Genomic DNA, 27,894 nt, shown 5'->3' with positions numbered 1-27,894 from the left:
CAGATAAACTGTGGTTCTTCAGATTTGCGTATGTGGCAGATATTTTCTAAAAATTAATGGAGCATGACTATCACTTGAAGGATTAAAAAAAAACAATACTAGTTGTCAATGATAAAATTCCATGTTTCAAGCAAAAAATTAGAATGTAGGAAAACTTCTGTCCATCATCCAAAATTTGTCAGCTTCTCAATACTTAAATACTTTTCTGACAAGTTGGTGGGGTTATTAAAAAGATTTGCAAAAATGTAAAATAATGCCAATACTCTCACTAAATTTTTTGAGGAAAATATAGTTATTTTGGATTAAAATGTTTTGATAATGAATTTATGTTATTTTTAATGAATAAATGAATATTTTTATATTTATCAGTTTAATTCCTAAAAAACTTTGGGGTTCTTAAGGATTTTTGAGTGTAGGTGTCCTGAGACCCGTAAGTTTGAAACCTGGTTATCTAAGCTATTGTTTCCTGAAGCTTGGCTGTTAAGGAAGGAAGAGAGATGAGCAGCTCAGAGAGGTTGAAGAATGAAGGGAAGTAAATTTTTAGAAGAAAGGCTTAAGCTTGTCTATGCGCTTGGGGCCAAAAGCCTGTGGAGAGGGAAGTCTCTGAACAACTTTGAGGGGCTGACTCCAGAGAATAGTGGGAGGGGTTGGGCTTGTTGCTCCTTATCTTAGGGAGGGAGATGTGTGTGGATATAGATACTTCTGTGGGTATAGGGACTGAAAGGTGAAACTCTTACTGCTTTACAGCCTCCTATCCCAAAGTAAGATGTTGGGTTAACTGTGACAGAAGAGATGTGACATCATAGATTTAAGGAGTATGCTAAATGAGTATGCTTTTGAAAGCTGGTGTGTGCAGTGGCAGATGTTGCTGGTCCAGGACATTTATTAAGAATCCAGAGCAGAAGTGAAAACCTGTGAATTAGTTAGGACAGCAGAAAGAATGAAAGTATAATTGTTTTGATGGTAATGTTTAGTAGCTTGGATACAGAAAACTGATAGAGCAGGTGGTTAGACTGATCTAGGGTTAGGATGTTGCTAACAATTAGAGGACAGAAAAGTTGAAAATAATGACCAAAAAAATGATAGAAGTTAGAGTAAAATACTGAAATTTAAGATTTCAAATAGAGCAAGGATAACTTTTTTCCTTTAATCAGTATTCATTACTCTCCATCTCCTGACCAATGAATCAGATATTGTAGATGAAGGTATATAAAATTCCATCCATTGACTCAGTCAAATTAACTTTCCACAGTCATTGATAAAATTTGTTTGGGTTATTCTTACAAAATCTTTGCAGTAGTCACAGGTATCAGCATATCACAGGGCCTAGAAATAAATTTGCTATCCAGAGTTATCCAAAGAACTGATAGTCAGCTCAACTGACAAACAAGTTGTGACAAGAAGTTTTGTCTATTGTTGGGGCTAATATAATCACACTTGAGGTATATGGTCTTTGGTGCCTTTTCCAGTTCAAAGATGACTTGAGATTCTTGTTCAGCTGCAAATGGTGAAAGCCAGCTTTCCCCATGTTGGAGTAGGTTAGAGTTCTGAGGTTGTTGGCCATCTAAAAGAGCTATATGCCTTATAGTTATGTGGCAAAGCTGTTGGGCTTGATCTGTGGGATTTACTAATAAGTGCTGTTTGGAGAGAAGCCTTTTGGGAGACTCTGTCTTTGGTTGTTTTTGAGGAAGAGACAGAAAAAGATGTGTGGGGACTAAAGCTGAGTACTTGAGGAGGTCTTCACAGTGCTAACACAGGACACAACTTTTCAAAAATCTCTTTTGATATTCCTTTCATAGTAAAATGTGGGTAGCATCAGTAGCCATTTCTTGGGACTCCTGTGAGTATTAAAATGAGAAAACTGTAAGTAGATAATAGCATATAATAATAATAATATTATTTTTACATTCAAGATTAATTATTGTCTGGGGAAATGCCAGCATGATCCATGACCAAACTTCCAATTTTTTAAAACTTAAATAGCCACTTTTTGAAACATAACAGTTAATGCTAGTATTTGGGTTTGCTTTTTTAAAAAGGTGGCTGGCATCTCCTGTAATGGTAGAACTCACTGTGACCACCATCCCATTTGAGGATCTTTGTCAGCTGCCAGTTTACTTTGAGATGTCATACTGCCCTCAAACTGAACATTCAGGATGTCTGCAGGTCCTTTTATGCATCAGATTTGGCTTAAGTTGATCAGCTTTTTTCAGTGCTTTCATGGGTATAAACAGATGTATAAACATGAAATTTCAAGCAACCTAGCTGGAACTCCTTTGAGTCAGTGAAAGTTTGATGAATTGTCGTTCTTATTCTAAATAAATTATGTTAGTCATCTAAGAAAAATTGATCTCATGTCCAGAAAGCTGCATATATGTCTGGGGCTTGAATTAGCCAAGATAATTCTTCTCAAAACAGAGAAGATGCAATGTCTTTGAATACACAGTGATAAACCTATGTACACATTGTCGTTGTTCAGTCTGTAAGCCCTGTCCGACTCTTTGTGACCCCCACGGAGTGCCTCACACCAGGCTTTCCTGTCTTTCACTATCTCCCGGATTTTGCTCAAACTCATCTCCATTGAGTCGGTGATGCCATCCAACCATCTCATCCTCTGTCGCCCTTTTTCTGCTGCCTTCAATCTTTCCCAGCATCAGGGTCTTTTCCAATGAGTCAGTTCTTTGCGTCAGATGACCAAAGTATTGGAGCTCCAACATTAGTCCTTCCAATGAATATTCAGGGTTGATTTCCTTTAGGATTGCCTGGTTTCATTTCCCTGCTGTCCAAAGGATTCTCAAGAGTCTTCTCTAGCACTACAATTCGAAACCATCAATTCTTCAGCTCTCAGCCTTTGTGGTCTAACTCTCACATCCATACATGACTCCTGGAAAAACCATAGCTTTGACTGTAATCGACCTTTGTTGGCAAAAGTGATGTCTCTGATTTTTAATACTCTTGTCTAGGTTTGTCATAGCTTTTCTTCCAAGGAGCAAGCATCTTTTAATTTCGTGGGTCCAGTCACCATCCACAGTGATTTTGGAGCCCATGAAAATAAAATCTGTCGCTGTTTCTATTGTTTCTCCATCTATTTGCCATGAAGTGATGGTACTGGATGCCATGATCTTAGTTTTTTGAATATTGAGTTTTAAGTCAGCTTTTTCACTTCCCTCTTTCGCCCTCATCCTCTCTAATTCTTTAATTCCTCTTTGCTTTGTCATTAGAGTGGCATCATCTGCATGTTTGAGATTGTTGATATTTCTCCTGGCAATCTTGATTCCAGCTTGTGAGTCATCCATCCTGGCATTTCGTATGATGTGCTCTCCATATAATTTAAATAAGCAGGGTGACAATATACAGCCGTGACTCCTTTCCCAATTTGGAACCAGTCCATTGTTCCATGTCCGGTTCTAACTGTTGCTTCTTGGCCTGGAGACAGGTAATGGTCTGATATTCCCATTTCTTGAAGAATTTTCCACAGTTGTGATCCACACAGTCAAAGGCTTTAGCATAGTCAACGAAGCAGATTTTTGGGGGGAATTGCTTTTTCTGTGAATGAGTGGATATTGCCATTTGATCTCTGGTTCTGTCTGCCATTTCTAAATTCAACTTTTATATCTGGAAGTTCTCAGTTCATGTATTGTTGAAGCCTAGCTTGAAGGATTTTGAGTATTACCTTGCTAACATGTGAAATGAGCAAAATTATACATTAGTGTGAGGCATTGCCTTTCTTTGGGATTGGAATGAAAACTGACCTATTCCAGTTCTGCAGCCACTGCTGAGCTTTCCAAATTTGCTAGCATATTGATGCAGCACTTTAGCAGCAGCATCTTTCAGGATTTTAAATAGCTCAGCTGGAATTCCATCACCTCCACTAGCCTTGTTGGTAATGCTTCCTAAGGCCATTTGACTTCACACTCCAGGATGTTCTAGGTGAGTGACCATATATCATGGTTTTCTGGGTCATGAAGACCTTTTTTGTATAGTCATTCTGTGTATTCTTGCCACCTGGGGCTTCCCTGATGACTCAGATGGTAAAGAATCTGCCTGTAATGCAGGACATCTGAGTTTGATCCCTGGAGAAGGGAATGGCTACCCACTCCAGTGTTCTTGCCTGGAAAATCCATGGACAGATGATCCTGGCGGCCTACGGTCCATGGGGTTGCAGAGTCAGACAGGACTGAGCAACTAACACTTTCACTTTCATGTATACATTACATACACACAAAGACAGACTTTGTTTTTAGTTATATGATTATTTACAGATACATAATCTTAAAATTTTTTATACCAATTTAGTTTTGAAATTAAATGGAGATGTTAATTATTTAAAACTAATTTCAGATTTTTAGGAATTTTTTGTTTAGGGCTGGTTTGTTTCATGCAGAAGAGAGGTTATACCTACTGACTGAGTTCTTTTATAGATCACTCCTACAGTGACAGCACGGAGATGGTGAAAATCATTGTGCATACTGTGCAGAGTCAGGACCGGGTCCTCAAGGAGCTGTTTGGTCATCTGAGGTAGAAATTTTGTTTTATTTCCTACTGAAAAGCCAGGGAACTTTTGCCAGGTTCCTTTTAAAACGTAATACCCGTTTCTGGTAAATATACCAGACCCAGGGAAAGTACTGGCACTATGCTGCAGAGCTTAGCCACAGCTGCATGCATTTAGTGTCCTCTCTGTGTGCACTGCTTTGCAGATCAGTCACTAAATCTGTGCTGATTGTGACTCATTCCCCCAGCTGGGTTTGGGAGTATGGGGTACAGTCTTGGGGAATATGTAAGTGTCTGACACAGATTTTACCTCTCCAGCAAGTTGTTGGGCTGTAAGCAGAAGATTATTGATCTACTGCCCAAGGTGGAAATGGCCCTCAGTAACATCAAAGAAGCTGACAATACTGTCATGTTTATGCAGGGAAAGAGGCAGAAAGAAATATGGCATCTCCTTAAAATTGCATGTGTAAGTAATTTTTAATATGAATTATTTAATATGACACTAATTTGCTGTTATTCTCTACAAAAGGGTTTTTTATCAGCATGATTTCTGTCCTCTTGAAGACATATGTATTTTATGTTGGGTTGATGCTCATATTCTTTGCTTGGTGTCTCACTAGTGATTCGGATGTAGGACTTCATGATCATCCTTCATTCTCTCTCCTTTCTAGTTTCCTGTTTTTATACTCCTCCCAACCCTAGACCACTGTGGTCACCCAACCAAACTTGGGGATAGATGTGCCTGGCTAATTGAAAAACCACCCCTTTGTTCAACTGGAGTTTTTTTCTCCAACTAACGTAGAATGGAAGGATGGACATCTGATTTTAGTCAGTGAAGAAAGAGGTCCAGGACAGGATAATTAGTAGGGTGTGGAGATAGTTTTGTACAGAAATACTCTGGTTGTGCCTAAAAGTAGTGATAGAAATGTGTCTTAGGAATATGAATGCATGAAGGTGCTTGCCTGTAATTTTTTTTTTTTCCTTCAGACACAGAGTTCTGCTCGGTCCCTTGTAGGATCCAGTCTAGAAGGTGTAACCCCTCAGCTGCCCCCAACTTCAGCAGAACGTGAACATCCTCTGTCATGCGTGGTAACTCCTCAAGATGGGTGGGTTCACTTTGTTACAATAGATAGTTGTGTGCTCAAGAGCAGTGGTGGGAATAAGACAGTAAAGTGGTTAAGATGTAGTCTTCACTGCCTTATAGACCAGAATTGAATCCTGATTGTCCCTTTGTAATAACCCCACACAGTTAACTTGTCTGTTTCAATGTTCACATTTCCTCACCTGTAAAATGGGAAATGCTATGAAAATTCAGCTAGACAGTATATATAAAATGCTTGGGAAGTGAATCTTCAGCAAATGTTACTTCTTCTTAGCTCAATCCAAGTTCTAAGTTCTTTTTCTATTATTGACTTATTAAACATTTTAGCCATACTTTATTCCTAAATTTATCATTTATCTCTAAGAATTTATGCTGTCTTTTTGCAGTTGTCATTTTAGGGCCTTTCACCCCCCAATGGAATTGAGTTTAATTTACTCATTTTTGGAGAAAGCAATGGCACCCCACTCCAGTACTCTTGCCTGGAAAATCCCATGGACAGAGGAGCCTGGTAGGCTGCAGTCCATGGGGTCGCTACTAGTCAGACATGACTGAGCGACTTCACTTTCACTTTTCACTTTCATGCATTGGAGAAGGAAATGGCAACCCACTCCAGTGTTCTTGCCTGGAGAATCCCAGGGACAGGGGAGCCTGGTGGGCCGCTGTCTATGGGGTCGCACAGAGTCAGACACGACTGAAGTGACTTAGCAGCAGTACTCATTTTATAACTTCAGACTTTTTTCAGTGCCTTAAATCGTTTTTGGAAACAACTCAAGTTTGAAGTCCTATACTTTCCTTTAATTCCTACTCTTCTGCTAAAAGCTGAATGACTATCCATTTCTGTTATTTTTCTCAGCATGAGATGTGCCATATCCAGAGCCAGTGGCTCTTTGCTAGCTTGTGTATTATCGCTTATTTCCTGGAAGCTCTGCCCATAACTAGTTTTCCAGAGGTGCAGCCGTGTAACATCACTGCTCAGGAGGTCAGAGCTGCACATTCTGTACTCTGCTTTTATAAGAGAAAAGCACATGGCAGGAAGGCAAGCTGATACCAGGTATTCTATCTTCTTAAAGAAAGCAAGTTCTAGGGTATATTTTAGGGTCATTATACATTTGGCCCAATGTAATACATCCACAGCTAGAGCATAGACTATAATTAGTTATATGGACTTTAGGAAATATTTCATTAATCAGAATTGATACAAATAAACTTTAATATCTTTTTGCTTTCATTAGAGACACTTGGGTTTATTAGAGAATGCAAATGGTTGCAAATGTTACCTCTATACAAGTGATTTTCAGTGTGAGGTTATGATTGTTTGCAAAAATATATTCACCAGGAATTTAAAAATATATTTTCCAAAAGGAAAACTGGTTTCAGTAATAATATACCTGTGGTACTTAACCACCAAGGACTGGGGACTGTTGACCTCAATTTTTCTATCTGTTGAATAAGCTGAATGAGAATTTAGTTCTAAGCTAACAGTGACCATCTTCCATGGCCTGGAATTGGTTCTACTGGGGTAGGGACTGAGGGTTAGTAAAAGGTAAGGATGGAGGCCATATGGAAGAGGAAAGTATAGAAGATAGAAATCAGATTCAGGATTGTCTTCAAATTTCCAAGGATACTTCTTTGTTCTTTGCAGCTCCCCGTCATAGTTTTCTTCTGCTGTCGTCAGGAATCAGCTTGCTTTTCTTTTTCATTGCTGTTATCTATATTTTCCACAGTTTTTTTCACCTTCCCTAATCTTTGCAGAAAAGATAGCTTATCTTTTCTGTCTCTTCCCCTACATTTGTGTCTCAGAAGTAAGCATGCTGATGTTTTTACTACTTGTAAGGAAAAGGAAATGTTCCAGAAACAAAAAGAGATCTTTCATCTGGCTGTGCCACAGGATCTCTTTTTCCCCGAGTGAGCATTTTCAGGGGGGAAAAGTTGTATATAAGTGCTACTTATATTTCAGAGGAAAATCAGATTGGCGTTATAGTGGACTCCTTATCATTAGAGCTGGGCAGAGGCAGCAGCCTGGAGTAACAAACAGGACTCTGCCTCTGGGTGGGAGGGATGAGCAAACTGAAGACAACAGGAATCAGCTGTGTTGGGTTGCTGGGTTGTGGTGTTGTAGCAAGAGCAGTATCATCCTGACCCTGAAAATCAGAAAGTAGAGGAAATTCATATGCCCTTTTGCTTTCATTCGACAGGGAGACTTTAGCACAAATGATAGAAGAAAATTTGAACTGTCTTGGCCATTTAAGCACTATTATTCATGAAGCAAATGAAAAACAGGGCAACAGTATGATGGTAAGTTTTATATGAATATGGATGTGTGTTTTAAGTGTGTTGGGTGCAAAGGGCTTAACTTTCCATGCTGGACTTATCTGGTGTTTGGGATTCAGTTGGGGAATAGAACTCAGAGCAAACAGCATTTGAGGAATGCTTAACCTCAACTCCCCATCTTCTCTTACTCATGGATATACTAGGATTATACCATCAGTAATCTTTAATAGCATTTTTGGTCAAGTTAAATGATTGGTGAGCTTTCTTTGCAGTGTGACCACTGAAATCAAATGGTCTGTACTTTTTTGCTTCTGCAGTCAGTTTTCCCCAGTAAGATGGGGCATAATTTGTACTGTACTTCAAATATAGTAACTGTTGTGTGCAAAATGAATAATGTTAATATGGTTATTAACAGAAGTGTTTTTATGAAGATTTGATTGCTATGAATTACTGATTTGTTAAAACTTGGCGAAACTACAATAAAATATTTACTGAATTAACTTTTACTATGTTTAGTCTTGATATTAATTCTTTGTTTATTCCTCTTTCATTATTTGCTTCAAATATCTGAAAACTCTTTGAAAATTTTTTTTTGTTAGTAGAAATTAAGGTAAACTAGACTCTTTAATTGTAACTTATTTGTATTTTTGGTTTTTCAACTTTTGATTATAAAATCTCCAAATAAACAGAAAACTTGCAAAAATGAACACCCATATACCTACTGCTTAGAGTCAACATCTAATGGTAACTTTTTCATGCCTGGTTTTAGAGTCTTGATTGGAGTTGGTTAACAGAATGACTTGCCACTTAGTGACTCTCCTGAAACCTATGAAGTTGTTGCTGCACATGTTAGACATTTGTTTTTCTCCTATGAAGCCATTCTTCAAATACCAGTCAATGGAAGAAATGACTATGATCAGAAACTCCACATGATTTTACAGCATAATATTTTGATTCTGGGTAATTTTAACTTCTGAACAGATAGAATTTTATGAGTCGGTGGACTTAAATCCATTTGTCTTCAAACTTGGTAAAACATTACTTATTTAACTGATTCTTTCAACATTTAACTTTTGGGCATAAGGCCAAAATAATGTATACAGAGAAGAAAATCTCAACATGTATTCTAAGTAAAAAGTGTTTGCCTATGTTTCTGTGGAAGAGACTGCTTGTGTTGTACTTGTGTTGCACTTAACAGTGCTCTTCCCAGCCTCATAAGAGAGTTTAATCCCATTTTCCATTTTACTGTACATTTGATTGTATCCCTTTCCTATGAAAGGGATTGTGCATTTGTGCCTTTAATACCAATTGATTCTTCCAAATGTTAAGTGTGCTATATGTATATGTATTTAAGATGTACATTTAATAATATCAAAGAGAAGATACCTGTTAATTTATAATGTATTTGAAAGCTTATCTGTTTTCATTTGTAAAAATGGGTCTTTTCAGGAATCTTTCATGTCTTGTCATACAAATTTATAAAGATCTGCATTCTTTATCTATAATTCCAAAATCCAAAAATCTTTGAAAACAAGATTTTTCATAAAATTGATGACAAAATTCATCTGCTTGCACATCCAACAAGAATTGACAGTGAGTCTACTTATCCCATTTAGTGTGAATATTCTTTTCTTTTGCTGCAGAAATATTACTGTATTTGATTATTAGGGGGAAGGGTGCTGGCACAGACCCTGCCTGAGGTTTATGTAGTATGGTATATGCACTGAATTACCTTTCTAAAATCTGAAAATTTCATAATTCTGAAGCATCTGTCCCCAAGGGTTTCAAGACTAGATTGGGTTGCCTTCAAGATGGTATGGCCGCAGACAGGGTTTCAGATAAAGGATTGTGGATCTATTGTCTATTAAATAATTTAGAAGGTATTACTTGTTTTAAAAATGTGAAATGCTTTTGTATTCTAGACAGTTTTTCACTTTGTATATTAAACAATTTTTAAATTACTTTCTGAATCTCTATTCATTAAAACCAGACTGTAGCAGAATAATTGAATATGCTTTGAGAAAATGTGAAGGTTCCATGAAGCAAAGTTGGAGCACAGAGTAACATAACAGGCTTTTAGTGTACTTAGGAATGAAACAGACTTACGGTAAAGGCAGTATTGGGTAGCTTCTTTAATATAGTCTTTTCTCCTGAGATGGCCTGTCATCACTATCTGTTTCTAAAAACTATGCTTATACCATGTCCTAAAAACTGCTGTCTTAGTTACACCATCCCCATTTTTGCTAATAGTGTCATTTTTCCAGTCATCTCAGTTTGAGACCTTGGGATTGTCTTCGCCTAACTTTTTAGTCAACTGCTACTACTGTTTCTCTGAATATGGACATTCTGGCTACCAGCCATTAAAACTGGCTGTCTCTCTCTTGCTTCTTCCAGTTCTAGAAGGTTTTAATCAGTAAACATTTATTGGGTGCCTGTTGCTTGGAAGAAACTGAGCAAAATGGGAAGATCAGAAAAATTAACACAGGCAGTACAATAAGAGTGTTTATTTGGAATGAAATTATTGTTAAAGGCTTTTTGAAATGAGCATTTTCTAAATATCATTATAATAACTGATAAAAGACCTGGTATAGGGTGGGACTATTTTTATGGTTTGTGGCTGATACCACCTCAGGAGAGCCTGATCTGTATGATATAGGCAAGTGGTATGAGTCAGAACAGCCTATTACAGTGAGATCACCTCAGATATGCTTTTGATACATGAGTTGACCACTCTATTTGTTATTTGTTGACAGTTTTCAGAGTTGAATTTCAATTGTGGATTATATCTATTTCATTCAAGCAATACTATGAAAAACTAAAATAATTCATCCAGAAAACAGAAGTAAACGAGTTATTTTTCATTCGTTTTGCTTTTTGTAGGTCAAAATAGCTAAGCTCTGCAACAAACATTTATCTAGTACAGACAAGGTCCCATATATTCTTAGGTGTAAAAGTCAAAGGGATGATCCAGGTAAGTGCATTTATTGAAGGGAAAAGGTAAAGTTGTTTGGGAGGGCTTGCTTTAATGAAGATTTGAATTGATTCTATTACCTCTTTCCATTTCCACCAGTTACAACTACTGAAACTTTGGGCCTGCAGTTTACTAACCACTTGGCTTCCCTGTCTCCTGTCTCCACTCCGAGCTATTCTGTAGACTTACTGACCCAGAAGCACTGCTTTCTCATACTTCCCTACCTAAGAGATTACAGAGCTCTCCAACTTTAGTCTATTTGTGGTCCCACTGCTAGTCTTTCAAAGCTTGTGTGACTAATGCCCAACCTCTTCTAATATGCTGCCCTAATTTCCCTTATATTCATCTATCTCACTCCTATCTTTACTCTTTCACTAAAAGCAGAGACATCACTTTGCTGACAAAGGTCCATGTAGTCAAAGCTATGGTTTTTCAGTAGTCTTGTACCAATGTGAGAATTGGACCATGAAGATGAGCATCAAAGAACTGATGCTCTCAATTACGGTACTGGAGGACACTCTTGAGAGTCCCTTGGACAACAAGGAGAGCAAACCAGTCTAGTCCTAAAGGAAATCAACCCTGAATACTTACTGGAAGGACTGATGCTGAAGGTGAAGCTCCAATACTTTGGCCACCTGATGTGAAGAACTGGCTCATTGGAAAAGACCCTGATGCTGGGAAAGATGGAGGGTAGGAGAAGGGGGAGACGGAGGATTAGATGGCTGGATAGTATCAGACTCAATGAATAAGAGTTTGAGCAAGCTCCGGGGGATAGTGAAGACAGGGAAGTCTGGCATCCAGTCCATGGGGTCGCAGAGTCAGACACTACTTAGTGACTAAATAACAATGAATAACTTAAAAGGGCAGAAAAGTATTTAGTGAAAAGAAAGTATGTCTTTATTCTCTGCTGCTAAGTCGCTTCAGTCGTGTCCAACTCTGTGCGACCCCATAGACGGCAGCCCACCAGGCTCCCCCGTCCCTGGGATTCTCCAGGCAAGAACACTGAAGTGGGTTGCCATTCCCTTCTCCAATGCATGAAAGTGAAAAGTGAAAGTGAAGTCGCTCAGCCGTGTCTGACCCTCAGCGACCCCATGGACTGCAGCCTTCCAGGCTCCTCCATCCATGGGATTTTCCAGGCAAGAGTACTGGAGTGGGGTGCCATTGCTTTCTCCGGGTTTATTCTCTAGCCATCCAATTTCCCCTCCCTGCAGAAAAGCACTGTTTTAGGGCCTTTCAAAATCAGGGCCTAGCCTAATATCCCACTCCTTTCCAACACAGAGGCTTCAAGGAAGTTCAAACGCTCACTGTTCGTAGTCTTCCTGAAGGACCCTCCCAACACACACCCACGTTTGCGTGCTTATTAGTTCATTCGGTTCTTACTGCTTGGATGGCCTTCATAAAGCCCTCACTGGATCAGCATTCTAGCACGTTAATAGATGTCTTTGCACAAGGACAAACTGACCACTAAGGGATGTCTCAGATGCCTTCTTTCCTCTGCCCCTTTGCTTACTTCCAATACCCCACTTCCCTTTTCTTCCGGAGCAGGAAACCAAAAGCACACAGAGAAGACCCTACGCACCTTCGCGCGAATCTCTTGGCGGGCGGCTTGGAGAATTTTGTCCCATTCGCTCCCCGTCTCTAGTCGCAGGGCGCGGCGTCGGCGTGCGTGTCCGCGCAGCCGCATTGCCCCGCGGGTGGGCGGGGCCGGCTGTTGGCGGCGGTTGGCCCGGCCTTGGTGGCGGCTCCACGTGCGGGCGGGGACGATGCGTCACTGATTAGTGAGGCCCGGCCGAGGGGTCGGCCTCCGTCCGGAGTCTGCGGCTGGCTCCCTTCTCAGTTAGTGCCTTCTGCTGGGCGGGGAGGAGTGGTCGTCGGGAGGGGGCTGTCAGGCCGAGCCGTGTCGACTCACGGGCCAGCTCTGGCGGAGCGGGTTGGCGAGGAGGAAAAGGGGGCATAGGACTCCTCAGCTCGGCCTGCGGGACGGCGCCGGGTCGCGAGGGGGAAGGTGGAAACCAGAGGTGGTGGGCCTGTCACTCAAGGGGCTGGGGCTGCGTTCCATCCGCATGCAGGAGGAATTAAGATGAATATGACTCAAGCCCGAGTTCTGGTGGCTGGAGTGGTGGGTCTGGTGGTGGTCCTCCTCTACGCCTCCATCCACAAGATCGAGGAAGGACACCTGGCCGTGTACTACAGGTGAGCAGCACGTGCAGTCAGCTCAGGTTCTAGAGCAGGGAGAGGGAGACTTTTATTCGAGTCTAGGAAATTGTTCTCGGGGAACTTTTTCTAGTCCTAGAAGGTGATTTTCGTCGCATCCCTAGGGGGTTTGGGGGTGGTGGCAGGCTTTTGTAGACAGCTGGACAGTTTCAGTGCTGTGCAGAGATTAAGACTCCCTACAGTTGTTCCTAATAGTAAACCCACTTATTTGTAGGAAAAAATGAAAGGTGGAAGGCAGTGGTCACTCCATCTGTAGCTGAGGAGGTGGATAAATCATTGTTAAATTGCATACAGCTTTACTGACTTTCTGTTTGCAGCTGTAGATGCTATTTAGAAACTTGAGTCCTGTTTGTGGTGGTTTCTTAGCTTTTTGTTTTCTTTAAAAGATTATGGCATCTGGCTTGGGCTTGTAAGGCCATGAAGACCATTACAGTTAAATTCCTGGACCTTGGGAGACAAGCACAGGATTGTGACAGACACATCCTCCCAACCTTTCTCTTTCTTTTCACGTGGAAAGGAATGGTGTGAAGTTTGTTAGTTGCTCTCTAGCTGAGATGAATAGCTGTTCCTTCAACGTAGTTTCCACCAGTTTTTTTTTTTTTTTTTTATGTAGACAGATGATAGTTTGGAGAAATTTGAAGTGGTGTATTTGAAAGAGCTTCAACTTTTTGCTGGCTTCCGCCCATCCTCCCCTAAAACTGATGTTTCCACTTTTAGATCCACCTTGAGTCTTAGGAATAGTCTTAGCAAGTAGGGGTGGGAGTCTGGCATTTTAAAAATGACAGATTAGTCTGTATTTCCATCTAGTTCAGCATATAACTTTCTTTCAATGAATTTGAAATTTTAAAAATTTTTGGAAAAAAAATTTTTTTGGAATAATGGAAAAAAGTGATAGTAAAGGCAAAGAAAGAACATTTCAAGGTGTGGGTTTCAAAGAGTTAGGGATGGACCTAAAACAATTAATCTTTTCTTAGTTATTTGTTATGAATTCTTTGCAAATCTGTTTATATTTTCAAGATAGAAAGCTAAGTTCTATGAATTTACTATTCACTATATAAAACAGAATTTCATTTTTATTGTTGCCTCCAAATTGCCTCCTTTTTATAACTTCCAGAGTATGGTGTCATGTTTCTTACATTTCAGAATTTGGTGAACTTCTATTCACATCTATGCTTATAACATTGATTTATAGTTTTATCTCTTTATTCTTCATCTTTATATGCTAATTTTTTGTTGATTTTATAGAGGCTTTATAGTCCAAGTATTTTTTAAAAAATTTTTGAAATATAGTTAATTTGCAATGTTGTGTTTTAAGTGTTTAGCAAAGTGATTTATATATGTTTATATATTTTTCAGATTCTTTTATGTTATAGATTATTACAAGATACTGAATATAGTTCCTTGTACTATACAGTAGGTCCTTGTTTACCTATTTTATATATAGTGTTGTGTATATGTTAATTGCCCCCAATATTGTAATTGCTTTCTATGTAGAGTAAAAGAATCGTGAGCATCAGAAATTTTCTCCTTACTTGGAAGTTTGTGTTATCTCTTTTTTTTTTTCCAGCCCAGTGATTAAATGTATTATGTTTTGATCTGGCTTGTGTTATGTACAGTTAAAGTACATCAACTGAGAGCCAGCTGAATTTTTTTTCCACAAGTACTTCTCAAAAGATTAAAGACCAAAGAGAATCTTTATACCTGAAAGTATGGTGGAGACCCAGAGATGTGGTTGTTAGAGCTTGTGAAACAAGGTGTAATGTTAACAGTTTAATTTTATCTTTTCACTTTTGTAGGTATGACAGATACTGTAGAGACCAGCAATTGTTCATCACAAGTAACTTATACTAGTGAGGCTTTAGTAAATCAATAGAATGAGTAAGAGTGAATGTTTATTGTAGCATTTTAGATTTGGAAAGAGAATTTCTCTTTTTATAATCTTATCAAATTAAAACATCTTTTTGCAGGGGAGGAGCTTTACTAACTAGCCCCAGTGGACCGGGCTATCATATCATGTTGCCTTTCATTACTACCTTCAGATCTGTGCAGGTGAGTGATTCCTAGGGAAGCCCTGACACTAGAAAGACAAGTGTGACAGGAACAGTTACCACATTCATGGGTAGAGATAGATTTCCTTATTGCTTAAGCAAATGATAGTATGCTACCAATGTAGAAGCTAAAGTTCAGAGTACAGTTGTCACAGCATAAGTTATGACTTTGAACGACATCACTCTCTGGAAGTATGAGCTAGGCAGCTTTTAAGGACTGACTTCTCCCATCTATATAGTGGAATACAGCAGGTTTTCTGTTTTGCTATCAGAGTAAAAGCAAGATTTTGAAACACAACTAGAGACATAAACCAGTGATTACTTGGTTTAGAATGGTGTTTGGTTTCCATAGAGGCAATCTCCTGGGCTACTGTTAACATGGAGGATCTCAATTTTTATACACAGTTTCTCTGCCTCATATTTTTGCCTGGAACATTAAGCACAATTTTATGTGGAACCATACTGAATGTTCTAGTTTGACAACATCCCAGAATATCTGAAATAAGCATCTGGTTCTTGAGAATACTGTCTTGGCTGTAGGAGACACTTAGTAAATATCTTTTGACATGACAAGATGACAAAGCAGGATTAGATAGTTAACTACTTTTGCAAGCACTGTGTGATTATAAATCTTTGGATTCAGAAGTTTGTCTACTATCTGCTGCTGATTTTTCAGGACTTAGGGAAGTTTAATGTGTTTAGTCTTGTAATTTAAAGTCTAGGCTTTCTGCTAAATGAGATTTTCATTATGAATGCTTAAATCCTCCAGATTTCCTTCCAATTTCCTTTTAGATGGCTTGGGGTAAGAATCGTGTCTATTGAAATGAAATATAGGGTTCTCCTAGTCAGACTGAATTCCATACTGTTTTCCCATACTTTATTCACTCTTGCCTTGGCTGATGCCGTCTCACCATCTCTCTTTATTCCTTATTTCCTGTCTAAATCTTGCCAGCCTTTTTAGAGCTCATCACAAATTCTACTCTTGTTCTATAGCTCTTTAAGTCTGTATTGTAAATTTTGGCCCTTGGTCTTGTTTCCTTTAGTAATGTTGTCTTGTTATTAGTCTCTTAAGTTTTTGTATGAATTTTTTCCCAGAAAGTCTCATAACTTCTTGAAGGCAGGGGTTGTAACACAGTTTATATTTCTGGCCTTTCTACTTTTGGTGAAAGTTGTTAAATTGAAGTGATTTCTCAGGAAGCGGTCTGGTGTAGTGAACATGGGGCCAGAAACCTGGAGAAGAGGTTCTGACCCTGGCTCCTCCACCAGTTGGTTACGTGACTTTGCAGAAATTACCTAACCATTCTAGACTCCAGTTAGTTCTCTGAATCAAGAGGTTTTTGAACCTACCAACAGCTTAAAGCTCAACATTTGAAAAACTAAGATCATAGCATCTGGTCCCATCACTTCGTGGCAAATAGAAGGGGAAAAAGTGGAAGTGTGACAGATTTTATTTTCTTGGGCTCCAGAATCACTGTAGATAGTGACTGCAGCCGTGAAGTTAAAAGACACTTGCTGTTTGAAAGGAAAGCTGACAAACCTAGACAGTATGCTAAAAAGCAAAGACCTCATTTGGCCAACAAATGTTTATATAGTCAAAGCTGTGGTTTTTCCGTTAATCATGTGTGGATGTGAGAATTGGACCATATGGAAGGCTGAGTGCTAAAGAATTGATGCTTTCGAATTGTGGTGCTGGGGAAGACTCTTGAGAGTTCCTTGGACTGTAAGGAGATCAAACCAGTCAATCCTAAAAGAAATCAATCCTGAATATTCATTGGAAGGACTGATGCTGAAACTTTAATACATGGGCCACGTGATGTGAAGAGACAACTCGTTTGAAAAGACCCTGATGCTGGGAAACATCGAAGGCCACACAAGAAGAGGGCAACAGGAGGAGATGTAATTGAACATTACTGACTCAATTTGAGCAAACCCCAGGAGACAGTAAAGGACAGGGAATCCTGGCATGCTGCAGTCCATGGAGTCGAAAGAGTCAGATATGACTTAGCGATTGAACAACAGCCAGAGTCAACAGCCTAAATGGTCTATAGTGATGTTGTCAATGGCTTCATCAGATGCTTAGAGATCAGGGGCTTTTTTTTAGATTTTGTTCAGTGCCAGGCATGTCTGTCTCTGCCTTCTTGGAGATTAGTATGTTGAGTCATACTGATGACTTTTATATAAAAGAGATAAATACAGGATGTGTGTATATATTTACATATAAATATTTATATATACAGACATTCACATATAGAGTGATAAACTATCATAAGAAATGAAAATGAAATTTATAAAAAGATTTTTGTGAACTAATTACTTTGTATCTACAAAATATTAAATGTTGGAGTCAGTTTGACTAAATGGAAATGGTCTTTATATGTGAAACAGCAGTGTTCTAGGAAAGAATTATATTAATAAAACCCTCTTAAGAAGTTGTTTTCATAGGAATGAGATGTAGAAACATTTTTAGGAATTTTTGGAACACATTAGAGGACATAGGTTATATAAACAAATGGCTTAACAGATTTGGCATTTGATAGGAATATTTAAGAACCATCTTGGGGAAATATGATATCCCCATATATGATGTAAGAAAAAAAAATGTTTAGAAAAATATGAAGACTTTTAGCCTTTAAAATATATATAACAAAACCAAAGACTTTTGAAATATTTATACTGGGAAAATGGTTTTTGAGATAATATAAAAGAAGTAAAAAAGTACATGAAAATAGGATGTTAAATTGAAGATTTAACCTTTGAACTCTTTGCTGGTTCCTGGTTTGAAAATTGAAGACTATCCTTTAGATTTAGATAGAAATGTATATGTAAAGTTGATATGGAAGTCTAATTTGGTTAATGTTTTGAAGGGAATAAACTGAGCTCGTCTTATCAGCTTCACTCTCTACTCAGAACCTGTCACTAATGTTTATTATCACCCTTTTAACCCCAAAATTCATAGTCTATTCTTTCCTCTCCTGGAATTTTATATGCAACTAGTTATCAAACTCCTCTGTTAAGTCTCCTGGGTTGACAGCTTTCAGTTTCCATGGCTTTTTTTCTACGTTAATCTAAATAAATTACTACTTTAGCTTCCCAGCTGGTGTTCTTGCCTGCGGATGTGATAGGTAGTGAGAACCACATCACACATAAGCAAAGGAATGAAGAAAAAGTCATATCTTTGAAAGGTTCATTTTGTGGCTGTTTATAGGATGGATTAGAGAAAGCACAAGCCACCCCCCGCCCCCAGCCAATATTCACGGCCCTCTCCCTAACATCATCATGTTCTCTTCTCAGAGCCTCACCTCATCTATATTGCCCTTCCTACTCCAGAGAAGCCAACTGCTTCCTGAAACCTATACACACAGTTTGTGTGACTGGTTACTTAATTCTGCCAGTTAATACCTAATTTGTATCTGTTATGGATTGCTATGTAAGGATTTTCTCTCCTGTGTTGGATTGTGAGCTCTTTGGAAACAGGGGCCATGCTTCCTTTCTCCTTTGTATTCTGTCAAGTGCTCTGTTGCTGTGGGCTTAATACAGTGCATTGTGTCCAGGATACACTCATTATGTGCTCACCTGTTGGATGCCTTCCAGTGCAATAGGGAGTCATTCCAAATCCAAATCAAGTTATGACAGGGGTAGGGTAATAAAGTACCATATTGTTGGTTCACTAGGAGGAAGCACTGCTGATGGTGGCAGTTCTATTAAAAAGGAAATTGAAGAGACCATCTGAGAGGTCACTAGGACCTGACCTAGAATACTGCTTACAGCTTCAGAGGAAGAGGTTGCTGTTGAGTTCAAAGGCCTACTTGTATGCATATAATAGTTATCTTTTACCTTCATTGTAAACATTAATAATTAGCAGTGGAATCAGAGTTCAAAACACAAGGCCTAGCAATAGTATCCTTGTGGGTATTCCATGTAGTTTGTAATCCCAGGCCAACCCCAGGCAAATAATGTATAGGCAAGGCAAATAAAGGACTCTGATTGAGAGATTGAACATTGAAACTTTCCCTGGTGAGTCTTGACTCAAACATTAACTATCAAATATTTTGTTTCTGGTCTTTTGTGTCTGTTTGGATGCAAAAATCTATGACAAACCTAGGCAGCATGTTAGAAAGCAAGAGACATCACTTTGCCAGCAAAGATCCGTATAGTCAAAGTTACGGTTTTTCTAGTCACATATGGATGTGAGAGTTGGACCATAAAGAAGGCTGAGTGCTGAAGAATTGATGGTTTTGAACTGTGGTGCTGGAAAAGATTCTTGAGAGTCCTTGGACAGCAAGGAGATCAAACCACTCCTGTAAGAAAACCCTGAATATTCATTGGAAGGACTGATGCTGAAGCTCCAATACTTTGGCCACCTGATACAAAGAGCTGACTCATTGAAAAAGACCCTGATGCTGGGAACGATTGAGGGCAGGTGGAGAAGGGGATGACAGGAGGAAACGGTTGGATGGCATCACTGACTCAATGGACATGAGTTTGAGCAAACTCCGAGAGATAGTGTAGAACAGGGAAGCCTTGCATGCTGAGGTCCATGGGGTTGCAACGAGTCAGACACAACTTAGCGACTGAACAATGAGGATACAAAAAGAAATTTAGGGGACTAAAATTGTAATGGAGTTCTCTTGTACTTATCTCTTAGCAGTTCTATAGAGATTTTCCTTTAACACTGCTGCTCCTGCTAAGTCACTTCAGTCCTGTCCGACTCTGTGCGACCCCATAGACGGCAGCCCACCAGGCTCCCCCGTCCCTGGGATTCTCCAGGCAGTAACACTGGAGTGGGTTGTTCTTGATGATATGTGTGCTGAGTATTGATGAGATATTTTTTCCTCCCCAGACAACACTACAAACTGATGAAGTTAAAAATGTGCCTTGTGGAACAAGGTAAGCGTTCCCCTTGCTTACCAGGGTCCCTTTGATTCAGATGTAGTTTCTGTTCATAAGCCGTAGTCACTTAAACATCTTTCAGATAGGCGTGATAGTAACCCAGGGAAATTTCTCTTCTGAGCGTTATTTGAGAAAAGCCCTGCCTCCAAATAGGAGCTTTCTATCTTAGGAGTCATTTTAAACTGATAGTAACAGTTTAAAATGGAATTAGCAAAAAATAAATAAATAAATAAAATGGAATTAGCTCACCATATCAAGTATAGTATTAAATGCCATCTAATTTAGAGTTTCTGATTTAGTAGGTCTGTAATGAGACCCAAGAATTTGCATTGCTAGCAGAAGTTCCCAGGTGATGCTAATACTGCTGGTCCAAAGACCATGTTTAGAAAATCACTGCCCTAAAGAATTTTGGGGCAGGAAAGACAGGCAGGGCCCAAAGAGGATAATCAGTACATTGCATTGTATCAAAGGAAGAGTATAAAACTCAAAGTATGTTTTAAATTCTGTATTTTAAATGATTAATATATCACTTTTAAAGCCTATAAAAGAGGCGTTGACATCTATGGAAGGACAGGAATGCTTTTAAAGAGGGAGCAGATTCTCTCTGTTTTAAGTTGAGGCATTTGATGCCAAGTTCTCTCTAGGTCTAGCTGCAACTCTCTTTTATGGATTCCCTTCAGAGATGACTCAAAATTGACAGCTGATGAGATATTGGGTAAATTTTATTTTTATCTTCATGCTTTTCTATGTTTGTCAGATTTTTTGCCTGTGAGCAGGTATTATGCTTTTTTATCAGAAAAAAATATTATTGTAAGTTGATAGAAGGGCTTAATTGTATAGTTTCAAAATCCCTTAACTTCAGGTTTCTTAAACTGAGGTTCACATGTCCTTCAGGATGTGTGCTGGTAGGCCAGGAAGTGTAGGAAACCATTAATTAACAAGAGCTATCTTTCTGGAGTGTCAATTTTACTTCACATTTTGGGGGGAAGTTTTTTTTTTCATATTAGAGTAAATACAGATGAAAAGTAGATTAAGATAGGGCAGGAAATCAAAAGAATTTTAGTTCATGGCTGACCTCTGTACCTCTTGGGAAACCATTTTATCTGGTTCCTTGTTGGAGAAGTTTGAGGAATGCACTGCTTTAGCTGTTGGCTTCAGTTAATAAGGGCAGAGTGCTAAGCAGCTCTAGGTTTTAGGTCCAGTCTTCCTGTGAGCTCATCTGATAACAGCATTTACAAAGGAGAGCCTTTGGTTATGAGAGGAACCGGGTGAGTGTGTATAGGGGTCATTTGAGTAGTGATTAATGAGGTCGTTTTAATCAGTAATATATCTTTAGATTTTACTTCTAAATTTCTATCATGTGGGGTTTGTTGGATGATGTGGGATTAATCTGGGACTCTAATAGTTTGTATTTGGCTCACATTTTTCCATTTCTCTGTTTTTAGTGGTGGGGTCATGATCTATATTGACCGAATAGAAGTGGTTAATATGTTGGCCCCTTGTGCAGGTATGGTACCCATCTATTCTGTTAGAGTTATAATCAGAGTATTCTGTAACTGAGAGAGTCCCTGAAGAATAAAAGATTCCCTAAGGAAAGTTTTATGACTTCATTCATTTTTTATCTCTCTCTATATAAAATAATCATTGGAATATTTTCCATTCTTAGGGAATGGTGATAGTGATAGATCACAAATCCTGGACAGAGTTAACTTTCTGCAACTGTATGGGATACTCTGAATTGAGTGTATTTAGCAAGATAGTCATTGATTATTAATAGAATTCCTAGAAAGTGGCATTTCACCCAATCAGGATGAAAAATAATTTCCTTACACATTTAAAGTCTATAACTGATCAGTTCCTTGACCACATTGATTTGTGACCACCAAAAAATCTTTTTTAGCTGAGATTTGCTATAACTTGCAATCTGAAAGTCCTCAGTGTGGGGAAAACATTTTCTTGGTAATAGATGAAAACCCCCAGAGATGGAGTACTGTTCAAATAAAAAAAACTGAATGCGAGTTTCTGAAGTAAGATTGGCCTTCTTTTTAATGTTTGATTTTTTTTTTCCCCAATTTTTTTTTAAATTTTGATAAAATATAACAGAATTTGCCATCTTTATCACTTTTAAATCTTCAGTGGGCATTAAATACATTCACACTGTTACGCAGTCATCACCAACATCCATCTCTGTAACTCATTTTCATCTTGTGAAACGGAAACTGTCTTCCCAGTAAACAGTGATTCTCATCCGCCCCCTCTCCCAGCCCCTGGCAACCACTGTTTCTGTCTTTCTAACATTTCTGTGTGCTTTCTGTCTCTATGAGTTTGACTGCTCTTAGGTACCTCATAAATGGAATCATGCAGTGTTTGTCTTTTTGTACTGGCTTATTTAACACTTAACATAATGTCCTCAGGGTTCATCTGTGTAGCAGCATGTCAGAATTTCCTTTCTTTTAAGGCTGAATAATATTCCACTATATCCATTCATCCGTTGATGGACAGTTAGGTTACTTCCATGTTTTAGCTATTATGAATAATGCTGCTATGACCATGGGTATACATGGGTGTCTTTGAGACTTTACTTTGAATCAAAAGATCTGCTGCTTTCAGAAAACATATAAGTTATTTCTCCAAAAAAAAGGCATGCAGATGCGCAATAGGCACGTGAAAAGATGCTCAACATCACTAATTATTAGAGAACTGCAAATCAAAACTACAATGAGGTACCACCTCACACTGATCAGAATGGCCATCGTTTAAAAGTCTTATAAATAACATGCTGCAGAGGGTGTAGAGAAAAGGAAACCCTCCTATGCTGTTGGTAGGAATGTAACTCTGTGCAGCCCCTATGGAAAACAATACGGAGATTCCTCAAAAGACCAGAAATAAAGCTGTCATATGATCCAGCAATCCTACTCCTGGGCATGTACGTAGACAAATTATAATTTGAAAAGATACGCACCCCAGTGTTCATTGTAGCACCATTGACTATAGCCAAGACATGGAAACAACCTAAATGTCCATCAACAGATGAATGGATTAAAAAAGATGTGGTGCATACATATAATAGAACACTATGCAGCGTAAGAAAGAATGATATAATGCCAGTTTGCAGCAGCATGGATGGATTAGAGAATATCATAGTAAGTAAAGTCAGAAAGACAAATAATGGTATGATACCAATTACATGTGAAATCTAAAATATGACACAAATTATGAAACAACAGATTTATGGTTGCCTTGGGGGAGGGTGGGTTGGGAGTTTGGAATTAGATGCAAACTGTTATATAAAGGATGGATAAGCAGCATGACCCCACTGTACAGCGCAGGGAACTATATTCACTATCATGTGATAAATCATAAAGAAAAGATGAAAAAGAATGTGTATTTATGTATAACTGAATCACTTTGCTGTAGAGTAGAAATTAATACATTATAAATCAACTATACTGTAATAAATTTTTTTTAAAAATCTGTCATTATCCTTATTACCTATTACTAAGTAGTAATACTTTTCCTTATTAAGTATTACTTATTAATAATTATCCTTACTAAAATTTGCACACATACAATGTCAGGATACTGTGTTCAGCAAAAATAATTAAAAAACATGAAGTTAGACCTTTGCCTTAAGGGTTTTGTTTTTTTTTTCCTTCACTTGAGAAGGCATGATACTGACCTAAAAAAAAAAAATATATATATATATATATATATAGAGAGAGAGAGAGAGAGAGAGAGAGAGAGGAATGTAAGGTCTTGCTGAATTTCATGTCACTGGTACAGGCACAAATAGCAAAAGAATTTCAGAACAGAGAGCAAGCTCTGTTACTATCAAGTGGATTTGGATTATATTTTTCAGCAACTAAGTATTTTCCTGTCTTTTATAATCTAGTTTCCCTGGTCACAGGGGTGTTCCTGGAGGCTCAGATGGTAAAGAATCTGCCTGCAGTGCAGGAGACTCAGGTTCAATTCCTGGGTCGGAAATATCCCCTGTAGAAGGGAATGGCACCCCACTCCAGTATTCTTGCTTGGAAAATTCCATGAACAGAGGAGTCTGGAGGGCTATAGTCCATGGGGTCGCAAAAAGTCAGACGTGACTAAGCAACTTAACACGTTCACTTGACTTCACTTTCTCACTTGTCCTGGTCACAGATCAGTGGAATGGACTATGATTGGAAAAAACAGAAGAAGGGGAGATATTGCTTGTTTTCTGGCGAGAGATAAAGAGGAAACTGTTGGCAAGAGATAAAGAGGAAACTGTTGCATCACTGACTCATTTGTAAATGACCAAGAGAGTTAATTAGCCACTGAGTGTTATTTGATGACTGGTTTGTGATCTGCAGTCTAGTTCTAGTTTTCTCCATAGGAAGGCCAGTAGAGCACGTCTTGGATTTGAAGGGAGAAAGCAGCATGTTTTAATAAGTAGGGCATAGGTTCTGGCACGGTATAGTATGATACCCTTAGGCACATTTCTGAAATTTCTGTTTCTCAGTTTCATATTATGCAAAATTAGGAGATTTTTTGTGAGAATTGTATGTTAAGGAAGTATATAAATTGCCGGACATAAAGCCTGGCCCAGAAATGTTAGCATCCTTCCCTTCTAGCCTAGCATCTTTTTTTTTCCCTCAACCTTTGAAAACTGCCTTTTTGAAAATGGCCTTTTGGAGCTACTTCCCTCTTTCATTTCCACTGTTCTTCAATTAGTTCAGGTTCTATTTATCTAAACTTTTGCTTTTCAATCATTGCTTCTTTATACTTGCCCTGCCTCTGATTTCTATGCCTTACAGTTCATTTTTCACTCTGCTGCCAAAGTACAGTCTGATAGTGTCATGCCCTTATTCAAAAACTTTGACAGTTCCTTATTACCTTCAAGATAATATACACTCTCCTTAGTATGGAACTCAAAGTTTGCTTACTAGAATTGCAAATGCAATAATATGTGGAATATTAAGCACATTAAGGAACACATCAAGGCTTAGAGTTGTGTTCCATGTTTTCGCAGTTTCATTGGCACTTCTTGTGTATATTTTATAACTAACTTTTACCTTGGCTGAATTAGAGGATACACAGGTAAACATGAATTGTACCTTTCTTCCAGTGTTTGATATCGTGAAGAACTACACTGCAGATTATGACAAGACCTTAATCTTCAATAAAATCCACCATGAACTGAACCAGTTTTGCAGTGCCCATACACTTCAAGAAGTTTACATTGAACTGTTTGGTGAGTCTTATTTGTTTTAAATATATGAATAACCAATTAGAAATCTTGTTCAACTTGTTTGTGAAGGCTATAATATTAGTAATGTGTTATTTGTGCATTTCTTCTGAATTTATAATAAAGCAGTTGTGTTTAAAACATTCTTTATCTTAAGTTGAAAATTTCTTTGCTTAAAATTGCTTAAATTAAGCAAATTGTTACTTAAGATACTTTAAAAATGATAACCATTTTCTGAAATGTATAGTGTATAACTTGGTACAGATTGGAAAAAGATTTATTTCTTACAATATTCTATTTATGCCATGATAATTTACTAAAAATTAGCTTTGCTTGTGCGCTCTCAGTCTCTTCAGTTGCGTCTGACTCTATGGGACCCCATGGACTGTAGCCCAGCAGGCTTCTCTGTCCATGGAATTCTCCAGGCAAGAATACTGGAGTGGGTTGCCATGCCCTCCTCCAGGGGATCTTCCCAACCCGGGATCAAACTTGTGCTTCCTGCAGTGCAAGCAGATTCTTTACCGTCTGAACCACCAGGGAAGCCTAAGAATACTGTGGGTAGCCTGTCCCTTCGCCAGAGGATCTTCCTGACCCAGAAATCAAAACAGGGTCTCCTGCGTTGCAGGTGGATTGTTTACCAGCTGAGCTACCAGGGAAGCCCAGCTTTGTTGCTCTTTTAATAGATAATTTGGGGAATTTAGAACCTGGGTCTTGCAGTTTCCCAAGACTCACCTCCACATTTGATGAGGACTAGCAGGACTCCATATAATTATACTCACAGCTGAGATGTACTACAGCAAAAAGATACAGAGCAAAATCGCAAAAGGAAAAGGCACATGGTGAAGTCTGAAGAAAATCAGGCACAAGCTTGCAAGAGTCTTCTCCAGTGGAGTCATGGAGGATACACTTGATTACTCCAGCCTTGAAATGTGGCAACACATGTGAGATGTTGTCTACTGGAGAAGCTCATTAGAGACTTTCTGCCCAGAATTTTTTCTGGAAGTTGTTCATGTAGGTACCCTCTGCCTAGCATGTATCAATACCAATATCCCATATTTCCAGAAGGAAAGTAGATGCTCAGCATAAAATACATTGTTTGAATAAACAATTTAGGCACAGTGAAGTCATTCTTCCCAGTTCTGGGGATTGTGGAAATGAAATGCTCTCCACATCCACAACCCCAGGTGACAGTCAGAGACCAAACTGCAAATAGGCCTTGCTAGGATAGTAGTTTTCAGGCTTGCTATGCTAATTCTCTTATGTACAAGTTACTTTTCATTTGTGATAGTGAAAGTTCTGGCCAGGGGTTGGGTTGCTGCTATTGGCTGCCTACTTCTCTCTCCTGGAATTATTAGTGAATTTCTTAGAGGCAGATATAGAAATGGTTTATCAGTGTAGAAATCTATCAGTTGATTCCTCGTTGATGATTACAAACTATTGGAATGATGTTTGAGAAAATTTTGCCTTTTCTTGTCACACTACTGGTTGTTTAGTAATGGGGAAAGTACTGATGAGGTGGATAGAAAAATTTGTGAATTATAAAGTCAAATGAAGTGACATCTTTATTCTTGTATGCTTGAAGAACTTTCTCGTGAGGCTTTCCCCCTCCCTCCCTCTCTCTAAATCTAAAATAATCAGCTGAGTTCCATAGAAATGAAATTTAGTTATTTGAGAATTTGGATACAGATTGACTAAAGATAGAAATTTTTTTTTTTTTTCAGAGAACCAAGACACATATTAAGTCACAATACTGAATTAAGACATTAGAAACCTAGATCCTCCATTTATTAGATAAACATCAATGGCTGCTTGTTGTCTTTCCTCAATTTCTTTGTCCAGTAATTCCTCACACTTTTTCTCATTTGTATATATATTTATTTGTTTTCATATGTGTGTGACATGGTTCAAGCTCTATGAAAGAATAATACCATGGAAACTTTAGATCTAATAATGATTAGTTTTGTTTTATTGCTAGCATAGTGTTAAGACTGTTTTTTTTGAGTGTCATGAGAGCTCTTGTTCTTGGCTTCAAAAACAGATCAAATAGATGAAAACCTCAAGCAAGCTCTGCAGAAAGACTTAAACGTCATGGCCCCAGGCCTCACCATACAGGTAAGCCCTTCTCCTAGGGAAATTCTTTGGGAATTTTGAGAGCTTTGAATTTAATTGTCCTTGAATAGGGCTGTTTATTCAATAGTTATTTAACTGAAGTGCTTTGGTAATTTATAGTCTATCTTTCTCAGTTTAAGTTATGGGTAGCATTTTTTTCTGAACTCTTGGAACAGATAAGCTGAGGTTCTTACAGGAAATAAAATCTGTATACTGCTATGTGTGAGGCATTATTAAGATACAGTAATAGTATTAAGTCAGTGTAAGACTGATGCTTGCCGTCAGTAAGATTATGAAAAAGAATTTCAAGTATAAATTTTGAACAATAATTCCAGACAAAGTAGATATCCCAAAGTATTCATTGACAGATGAATTGACTGGATGACTGTTGCTCTAAGAGTTAAAAGAACATTTCAAGAAAGTCTGCCTGGAAATAACTGGCTTGGAATTTTGATAGATTTAGAAGAATTAATAGGATTTATATGAGGGAAAGGAATAAGGAAGGTATTTCAAGTGGATGGACTGACCTGAGTAAAAGCAAGGTAACAGATGAATTTAGTGGTGGTGTGATGGTGGAAGT

The 27,894-nt window shown here is 38.4% G+C and overlaps 2 protein-coding genes and 1 long non-coding RNA gene across 5 annotated transcripts in view; 2 read left to right on the top strand and 1 right to left on the bottom strand.

The window, feature by feature from the left end:
- The window catches only part of CHUK (component of inhibitor of nuclear factor kappa B kinase complex), a 40,769-nt gene extending 30,944 nt beyond the window's left edge, over positions 1 to 9,825 (top strand). For 2 of the 3 annotated variants that reach the window (XM_027960581.2, XM_060405121.1), the window contains exons 17-21: positions 4,422 to 4,518; positions 4,810 to 4,957; positions 5,479 to 5,597; positions 7,789 to 7,888; positions 8,634 to 9,825. In XM_027960581.2, coding sequence (XP_027816382.1) covers positions 4,422 to 4,518; positions 4,810 to 4,957; positions 5,479 to 5,597; positions 7,789 to 7,888; positions 8,634 to 8,663 — 494 coding nt within the window. In that variant the 3' untranslated portion in view covers positions 8,664 to 9,825. The remainder of the gene's footprint in view (positions 1 to 4,421; positions 4,519 to 4,809; positions 4,958 to 5,478; positions 5,598 to 7,788; positions 7,889 to 8,633) is intronic. The other variant, XM_027960582.2, reaches the window with a different exon arrangement.
- On the bottom strand, positions 1,123 to 12,491 carry LOC114110324 (uncharacterized). The gene is made up of 3 exons (XR_003586620.3): positions 12,415 to 12,491; positions 11,427 to 11,509; positions 1,123 to 7,734 (listed from the first exon to the last, which is right to left on the bottom strand). It is a non-coding gene; the product is annotated as an uncharacterized LOC114110324 (long non-coding RNA).
- A 54-nt stretch (positions 12,492 to 12,545) lies between these two features.
- The window catches only part of ERLIN1 (ER lipid raft associated 1), a 38,237-nt gene continuing 22,888 nt past the window's right edge, over positions 12,546 to 27,894 (top strand). Inside the window, exons 1-7 of the mRNA XM_012102776.4 lie at positions 12,546 to 12,671; positions 12,905 to 13,028; positions 15,017 to 15,098; positions 19,938 to 19,984; positions 21,433 to 21,494; positions 25,086 to 25,211; positions 27,244 to 27,317. Coding sequence (XP_011958166.1) covers positions 12,916 to 13,028; positions 15,017 to 15,098; positions 19,938 to 19,984; positions 21,433 to 21,494; positions 25,086 to 25,211; positions 27,244 to 27,317 — 504 coding nt within the window. The 5' untranslated portion in view covers positions 12,546 to 12,671; positions 12,905 to 12,915. The remainder of the gene's footprint in view (positions 12,672 to 12,904; positions 13,029 to 15,016; positions 15,099 to 19,937; positions 19,985 to 21,432; positions 21,495 to 25,085; positions 25,212 to 27,243; positions 27,318 to 27,894) is intronic.

This window comes from Ovis aries, chromosome 22 (assembly GCF_016772045.2).
Source record: "Ovis aries strain OAR_USU_Benz2616 breed Rambouillet chromosome 22, ARS-UI_Ramb_v3.0, whole genome shotgun sequence".
Lineage (NCBI taxonomy): Eukaryota > Metazoa > Chordata > Mammalia > Artiodactyla > Bovidae > Ovis > Ovis aries.
This window is presented reverse-complemented; position numbering and strand designations above follow the sequence as displayed.